At 40.7% G+C, this 9,383-nt stretch overlaps 1 protein-coding gene across 1 annotated transcript in view; it reads left to right on the top strand.

Moving 5' to 3' along the window:
* Positions 1 to 1,442: 1,442 nt before the first annotated feature.
* The window catches only part of LOC129868240 (calpain-2 catalytic subunit-like), a 34,734-nt gene continuing 26,793 nt past the window's right edge, over positions 1,443 to 9,383 (top strand). Inside the window, exons 1-3 of the mRNA XM_055942082.1 lie at positions 1,443 to 1,900; positions 1,983 to 2,227; positions 8,071 to 8,140. Of these exons, the coding sequence (XP_055798057.1) occupies positions 1,991 to 2,227; positions 8,071 to 8,140 (307 nt within the window). The 5' untranslated portion in view covers positions 1,443 to 1,900; positions 1,983 to 1,990. The remainder of the gene's footprint in view (positions 1,901 to 1,982; positions 2,228 to 8,070; positions 8,141 to 9,383) is intronic.

Here is a 9,383-nt window from a genome sequence, read left to right as displayed (position 1 = left end):
CTACAACTACAACAACAACTACAACAACAACCACGACTACAACTACAACAACTACAACTACAACTACAACAACTACAACAACTACAACAACAACTACAACAACTACAACAACTACAACAACAACAACTACAACTACAACTACAACAACAACAACTACAACTACAACAACAACTACAACAACAACCACGACTACAACTACAACAACAACTACAACTACAACTACAACAACAACTACAACAACAACTACAACAACAACTACAACTACAACAACAACAACAACAACAACTACAACAACAACTACAACAACAACTACAACAACAACCACGACTACAACTACAACAACAACTACAACTACAACTACAACAACAACTACAACTACAACAACTACAACTACAACAACAACTACAACAACAACAACAACTACAACAACAACTACAACAACAACAACAACAACAACAACAAAATGTACAAGAACAACAAGAGCAACAACAACAACAATAGCAACAACAGGAACAACAGTAACTAGGATTCTTGTTTGAGAATTATATATTTAATTTTTTACTGTAAACAGGGAAGTCCCATAGAGATCAAGGTGTGTGTGTGTGTGTATGTGTGTGTGTGTGTGTGTGTGTGTGTGTGTGTGTGTGTGTGTGCGTGCGTGCGTGCGTGTGTGTGTGTGGTGAGAGAGAAGGTTCCTATATACCGGGACAAAGGGGCAGTGGTGTACCTGGTCTAGTTTTGCAAGTTAAATATGACTGATATGGGTTGGGTCTTATTTCCTCTTTCCCCATTGACACACACACACACACTCACCACACACACACACCACACACACACACACACACACACACACACACACACACACACACACACACACACACACACACACACACACACACACACACACACACACACACATTCACAACACACACACACACACACACACACACACACACACACACACACACACATTCACAACACACACACACACACACACACACACACACACACACACACACCACACACACCACACACACACACACACACTCACCACACACACACACCACACACACACACACACACACTCACCACACACACACACCACACACACACACACACAAACACACACTCCCATCCCCCATCCATTCTCGTGACATTAGATCATTAGATGGAGGAAGGTTCAGGTTACTTGGTCTGTAGGTGTGGTTACTGTTTTGCTCTCTCTGTGTGTGTGTGTGTGTGTGTTCATGTGTGCGTGTGTGTATTTCTGCTGAGGTTAGGGCCAGAGTCAGGTAGGTAGCCGCCAGGTAGCTCTGTTGTTTGCTTGTGGCCTGATGCTGTTGTCTTGTCTGCTTCATTTCCGTCAGCACACCTGTCCTCCTATCCATCAGGCTCCTCCCCTAGCTCGGGGCTTCTGCCTCCTGCCTTTCTGTTAGCTGGTTTAGTATAAAGGAGACGGACAGAGAACCAGAGGTATTTGTGTTTGTGTGTGAGATTGTAATCATTCCATAGGACACTAAAACTCCTGCATCACAAAACGACTCCAGTCTACTGCATCCAGGGAGGGCCCGCCACACACATTAATCACATCTTCAGTCTCCAGACGCTAGACTCCACAGTCTCTTCAGCAACACGGACTGTCCCCTACAGTCTCTACAGCAACACTGTCTATCCCCAGGAGCCTGGACACACAACAACAACTATTACAGTGACTAGGATTGCATCTGGGGATTCAACACAGCAACCTAACCTCTCACTCAGTCCGTACAGCCCAGCTGACTGTTCCCAGGAGTCAAGAGTCGGGATAACATCCAAGGATCTCACCGGTCTCCAAAGCAAACTAATTTCACTCAGCCCCACTGACTGTATCGGACCCAGCGTCACACAACAACAAACCCAGGTCTGTTTTCATCCAGGCAGGGATAGCAAACCTACAACCTCTAACTTAGTCTCTTTGGACTCACTGTTCTCCTCACTCCTAGGCTCCAGGATGACGTCTATGGCAGGTCGGCTGGCCCGTCAGCAGGAGAGGGAAAACGGTGTGGGAACCAACGAGCAGGCGGTAAAGTTCCTCCAGCAGGACTATGAAACTCTGCTTCAGGGCTGTCTGGAGTCCGGGAAGATGTTCCAGGACCCCTCCTTCCCAGCAGAGAGCAAGTCTCTAGGGTTCAAAGAGCTGGGGAAGTACTCCTCCAAGACCAGGGGACTGGTGTGGAAGAGACCCACGGTAAGAGAGCACTTTTGAATTCCATATACTATCTAGAATCTAGCTGTATAATGATAGGATGTCTGGCACTGACTATCAGGTACTCTGTCTGATTTAATTTGAAGCAGGGAAAAGGTATTATTATTGTGAGATGTACCAGTTTATCAGTGTGTTAATATATATCTTTTAATATATATGTTTGTATATAATGTAAAGTATACTCAGTGTCAAGTTTACAATTCATTGGAGGTTTAAACTTGTCACTACAAAAGGTGCTGGGTAGAACCATATATGGTTTGTCCTCATAGCGGAACCATTTTTGGTGCTAGAACTCTCTAAGTAGGGTTCTTCATAGAACCACCTGTATCTAGAACCTTATATGAAGGGTTCTGTCTAGAACCCTTTATGAACGGTTTGACCAAGAACTCTTTAACTTTGAAATGTAACGCTTTATAACAATACATTATGGTCTAGTTATACCCAAACAAAGGGGTGTTAGGAAACTCCTTATTTACACATCAGGCCTGTAAATCACATTATTCTGGCTTGCAAAGTGATGTGTAGTTCCTATTGGAATCTAGCTAGATCAAGGATATCCAACAATTGGAACTTTTAATCACTTGCAACCTGCATTCAGATTGACGGCCGGGTTAGCGAAGATTGCTGTGCGAAAAGGTATGCTATTTATCTTTGTGTGAGCATAAGGTTAATCAACCAATCATTGTACATGCAAAAACGTAAATATTGAAACAATTCTGAAAATCGATCTGCAATAGAGCATGCTGGGAAATATGATAATGATGGGCGTGGTTTTGAGTGTTTTACTCAACACAGAGTAGAAATGACACAATCCGACTCAACTCTGGTTATTAACAACAGCACAAATAACAACACAAAGGTTATTTTACACCATTGAGTGTTAAGTTAATTTAACTCCTGAATTAACACAAAAAAATATTACACTGAAAAACCAATGCTATGTAAAACTGGACAATTTGCTGTGTACCGTATACAATACACTGCTGGTTCATACTCCCTTCGATTCTTCTACTCTCTGTTCAATAAAATCACAGAAAATACTACTTTGAAAGACAGAAATCATGGCATAAAATTTCAACTGTCAGTACTGTATATGTCAAATTATTAAGGGAATACCAGACACATGTCCTGTACAATTATCCCCAGATAGGTACCGTTTAAAATATTCTCACACCTATCTTTTTTTTAAATAAATTGATCAGGTTACTCAAAGTCCCGATGTTAACGTTTAAACACTGAAGTAAACACTAATGGTCAAGCACTATTTAAAAGTAAGAAAAATAATACAATGATAAAGCTTTTTCAGAATCAAAAGGGTTCTATGTAAAAATCCTTCTTGCCTTCCAAACAATCACACAGAATTTTTTTAAATTAGGATGAAAAAATGTTTCTATCTAGAACTCTTTGCCTTTATTAATAATTATTTCAGAACCCTGTTTCACCCCCCCCCAAAAAAGGGTTCTTCAGATGAAAACGGTTCTTGGTAGAACCATATTTTTTTCCCCTAAGAGTGTGTAAAGAAGTACAGTCCCAGAGGAAAACAAGTGGTTATTGCTGTTGTACATTGCTGACATCATGTCAACCCAAAGATCTTTGTCAGTTACAATCAACATGCACAGTCACCTTTTAAAAGGCACCTTGGTGCAGGAAATGAAATTTAAACTGAATGCTGTGCTGGGGATATAACTGCCCAGGTGTAGAGCAATGGAAACACGACACAACATATTATAATGGTAACCGGAGCTTTAGAGACATGGGGCGGTGGGGTGGCGGTCCGTTTGTTGACACTGTTCTGCTTTCTGGTTGACTAATCTCATTTTGATTGTGTGTTAGGGTTAGGATTTCAAATGACACACACACAAAGACCACAGCGTAGCCACTCCTCTGAGTCTAAAGATTATTATCATCATAATTATTTTTTTTATTTGTTTTACATTTATCTATCTAGGTAAGTCAGTTCAGAACAAATTAGTATTTACAATGACGGCCTACCAAACGGCAAAAGGCCTCCTGCGGGGACGACAAGAAAGACACCACAACACTACATAAAGAGAGACCTAAGACAGCAACATGCATGGTAGCAACACATGACAACACAGCATGGTAGCAACACAACATGACAATAACATGGTAGCAACACAACATGGTAGCAGCACAAAACATGGTACAAACATTGTTGGGCAGAGAGAACAGCACAAATGGCAAGAAGGTAGAGACAACAATACATCACGCAAAGCAGCCACAACTGTCAGTAAGAGTGTCCATTATTGAGTCTTTGAATGAAGAGATGGAGATAAAACTGTCCAGTTTGAGTGTTTTTGCAACTTGTTCGAGTCGCTAGCTGCAGCGAACTGAAAAGACGAGCGACCCAGGGATGTGTCTGCTTTGGAGACCTTTAACAGAATGAGACTGGCAGAACGGGTGTTGTATGTGGAGGATGAGGGCTGCAGTAGGTTTCTCAGATAGGGGGAGTGAGGCCTAAGAGGGTTTTATAAATAAGCATCAACCAGTGGGTCTTGTGACGGGTTAACAGAGATGACCAGTTTACAGAGGAGTATAGAGCGTAGTGATGTGTCCTGTAAGGAGCATTGGTGGCAAATCTGATGGCCGAATGGTAAAGAACATCTAGTCGCTCGAGAGCACTCTTACATGTCGATCTATAAATTACGTCTCCGTAATCTAGCATGGGTAGGATGGTCATCTGAATCAGGGTTAATTTGGCAGCTGGGGTGAAAGAGGAGCGATTACGATCAAGGAAACCAAGTCTAGATTTAACTTTAGCCTGGAGCTTTGATATGTGCTGAAAGAAGGACAATGTACCGTCTAGCCATACTCCCAAGTACTTGTATGAGGTGACTACCTCCAGCTCTAAACCCTCAGAGGTAGTAATCACACCTGTGGGGGGAGGGGCATTCTTCTTACCAAACCACATGACCTTTGTTTTGGATGTGTTCAGAACAAGGTTAAGAGCAGAGAAAGCTTGATGGACACTAAGAGAACTTTGTTGTAGAGCGTTTAACACAAAATCCAGGGAGGGGCCAGCTGAGTATAAGACTGTATCATCTGCATATAAATGGATGAGAGAGCTTCCTACTGCCTGAGCTATGTTGTTGATGTAAATTGAGAAGAACATGGGGACTAGGCCTAGGATCAAGCCTTGGGGTACCCCCATGTAACAGGCAGTGGCTGAGACAGCAGATGTTCTGACTTTATACACTGCACTCTCTGAGAGAGGTAGTTAGCAAACCAGGCCAAAGACCCCTTAGAGACACCAATACTCCTTAGAGACACCAATACTCCTTAGAGACACCAATACTCCTCAGAGACACCAATACTCCTTAGCCGGCCCACAAGAATGTAATGGTCTACCGTATCAAACGCTTTGGCCAAGTCAGTAAAAATAGCAGCACAATATTGCTCAGAATCAAGGGCAATGGTGACATCATTGAGGACCTTTAAGGTTGCAGTGACACATCCATAACCTGAGCGGAAACCAGATTGCACACCAGAGAGAATACTATACACATCAACAAAGCCAGTCGGTTGATTATTGACAAGTTTTTCCAACACTTTTGATAAAAAGGGCAAAATAGAATCTAATAGATTAGATCAAAAAGGGGATTTTGTCAACTCATTGTTTACTCAGCTGACTGGATCAGAGAGTACTATCAGTCTGTTGCACTCTAAAAAAGCCAATTTAACCCATTTCTTAATCAGCATCATTCTGTGAGTAGAGTGGACCTCAAGAATTTGAGCGAATGTATTAAAGTTTGTTTAAAGCTTGTTGAGTCAATTTACAAATTCATGTTTGCCTTTGGAAGGCAACACTGTATGACGGTTCAGCTATATGCCCAAATGTTGACTTAACTCCACATGGCTACCTTACAACTGTACGTTGAATCAATACACTGAAATTGAAGGAGCTTTTTGGAGTAAAATTACATAAAAATCAAAAAATCAAAACCACGCCCATTATTATCATATTTCCCAGCATGCTCTATTGCAGGTTGCTTTTCAGAATGATTTGTTTCAACACCATGTATATTGATTGGTTGATTCATCTTATGCTACACAAACATAAATAACAGCCATTTTTTTTCTAAATTAATCCAATTTTGGCACCCGTTACTAAGATGACTGTTCCAGTTTATATGATTTAGGTAGCCTAACTAATTACTCTTCCCCATAGCAGTCATTCTCAATGCATGTTGATTACAAGTTTCTTAAAAAGTACCTTGAAGAATAAACTAAAAGAGATAAAAGTTCCAGTTGTCGGATATTCTAACTCTGGCTGGATTCTAATAGGAATTACACATCACTTTGCAAGCCAGAATAATGTAACTGGTAGGCTTTATGTGGCCTGTAAACCAGGAGTTTCAGACCACTGTGTTAGAGTGTAAACCAGGGTGTAACTAGGCCCTCAAAGAAAGACCTTTTGATGTATGTATTGTCTGTATACAGAGGTCATTGTTGTGTTATTGCCCCCATGGCTGACCAGGCAATTTCGAAGCTTCAATGATTCATTCTGCCTGTTTCCGCCTTGCAGAAAGCCTTTGTTGAGCTTAAATTAGTACTTAATCAAGGTAAAAACAAGTATATGTTATTTTTATAAATCTCATAAACATTTCTCTGATGATTTATGCATACTTACATTGGATGGGGCCCTTATTGATCGTGTCCCTGATTTTATAATTTCTAGGCATCTAGATCGATCATAGACTTTCCGTCAAAACCATGTTGATGAGTTCGTTAAAAAGTTAAGAATTAAAATCTGCTTATTTCATAGGAATAGGTCCCGCCTTTAGTTAAATAGTAGAAAACAAATAATTCAGTTCGACATTCATTCCGGTCTTTCGACGATGGCGATATCGTCTCTCTGAATGCGTCTGCCGCTGTATTGAAGTCTCCGGACGCAGTTTATCACAGTGCGTTATCACTACGCTCTGTATCAGTATTAAACACTTATAAAATCCCTATTGCATAAACTACCGACCACATCTCACTTCTCTGTTAACCTTCAGAAATATAAGCTATCAGATATGATCTCAGGAATGACTCATTCTAGAGATCCCTTCTAGAGATCCCTTCTAGAGATCCCTTCTAGAGATCCCTTCGAGGTAAATCTGCCTTGAGCTATTTTGCACATGGCTTGTGGAATGGTCTATAGGGGTTTGTCTGAAATTGAGTGACTTGGTGCATCTGAAGCAGTCCAGACGGCTATGTGAGGACCTTCCTAAGGAAGAATTTGTTAATTTTTTATGATTCTATGATTGATCTTATGTTTTTTTTAGGGGGGGGGGTTGTGTTTTTTTTGCTTGCTTATATATTTGAATGTGAACTATATATTTGAACTAGTCTTCTAACTTGCCCCAGATCGTTGCTGTAAATGAGAATGTATTCTCAGTCAACTCACCCTGGTTAAATAAAAACAACTTTTTTACCATTTTTATTATTCATAAATAGTTTAATTTCACACTGGGGAAATATGCAAATAAGGTGAAATAAATTCTTAACTCGAATTGTTATTTCACACTAAAATTCTAAATTGAGTGAACGTACAGTTGAACTTGAAAATGTATGTTGGTTCAACTACAGTTGATGCCCAAATGTTGAGTTAACTCACAATCCTTTTGTAGCTGGTTACAAATAGATTATTCTGTCTGTTCTCTCTCTCCTGTGATTGCTGTAGGATTTGACAAGCAACTTATCATACGACAATGCTTCTCAATCATGTACAGTGCCCACTTGTAAGAATTAATATATAAATCAATGAATTACTGTGTAAACAAAGGAATTCTTCTGTCTCTCACATGTGACTGCTGTAGGAGTTGTGCTCAAACCCGAAATTCATTGACGATGGAGCCACCAGGACTGATATCTGCCAAGGAGATCTGGGTAAGCATATTTCACAAAGAGAAGGGGTGTTGCTGTAAATACTGCTAATCCCAAGATCCTCCTCCCACTAATTCTGGCTTTGTGTCCACCAACAGACAGTGAAGGAGACTACAACATATGTTTGTCCACAGATATATTGTCTATAGATGTATTAAACGTAGGGCATATATTTGTTCTGTGATGCATTACAGTGTTTTTTTTTCAATCGCTTTGGTGCCATTTTCACAAGTATGTGATGCAATTTTTACAAGTACATTTTCTTAGTACAAAACTCAAAACAGATCATCAAAAAAGCAAAAGTTCAATTGACTAAGTGCAACACACAAAATCACACAGTCCCTTTTTTTCACAAAAATTCATCAGTGTTTCATCTAGAAATACATGTTTCACATTGCAATACATAGAAAGGAATTGCTTTTCGCAATGCTCACATTACCTATGACATAATAATCTTCTGATTTGAATGGCGCCGGGGGAAATGGCTACCATTTTACGGGCTCCTAACAATTGTGGCATTTAAATACTTTTTTTTTTGCGTTGTTTGTAACTTATTTTGTACATAGTGTTTCTGCCACTGTCTCTTATGACCTGAAAAGAGCTTCTAGATATCAGAGCAGGGATTACTCACCTCGAACTGGACAAAGATTTTTTCTTTAACGAGTCGGACGCGAAGGATTTACTCGAGATACCCGACCAGGCCCAGATCCCCGTCATTCGCATGAAGAGAAGACGCCGTTACAGAGGACACAGGTCAGGGTGCCTTGTGAGAATTCGTCGGAGAGTGGGTAACTCGCCTCTACCATCTGTCCTTTTGTCCAATGTGCAATCCTTTGAAAATAAACTGTATGAGTTCCGTTCAAGACTATCCTACCAACGGGACATTAAAAACTGTAATATCTTATGTTTCACCGAGTCGTGGCTGACATGGATAACATACAGCTGGCTGGGTTTACGCTGCATCGGCAAGAAAGAACAGCTTCCTCGGTAAGACAAGGGGTGGAGGTCTGTGTCTATTTGTCAATAACAGCTGGTGCACCAAATCTAATATTAAAGGAAGTCTGGAGGTTCTGCTCGCCTGAGGTAGAGTATCTCATGATAAGCTGTAGACCACACTATCTACCTAAAGAGTTTTCATTGTTATTTTTCGTAGCTGTCTATTTACCACCACAAACCGATGCTGGCACTGAGACCGCACTCAACGAGCTGTATAAAACTAGACTGCACGGCCAGGCACGACTCCACC

This window comes from Salvelinus fontinalis, chromosome 1, assembly GCF_029448725.1.
Source record: "Salvelinus fontinalis isolate EN_2023a chromosome 1, ASM2944872v1, whole genome shotgun sequence".
NCBI classification, from domain to species: Eukaryota; Metazoa; Chordata; class Actinopteri; order Salmoniformes; family Salmonidae; genus Salvelinus; species Salvelinus fontinalis.
The sequence above is the reverse complement of the archived record's forward strand: the minus strand, read 5'-3'. Positions and strand labels throughout refer to the sequence as shown.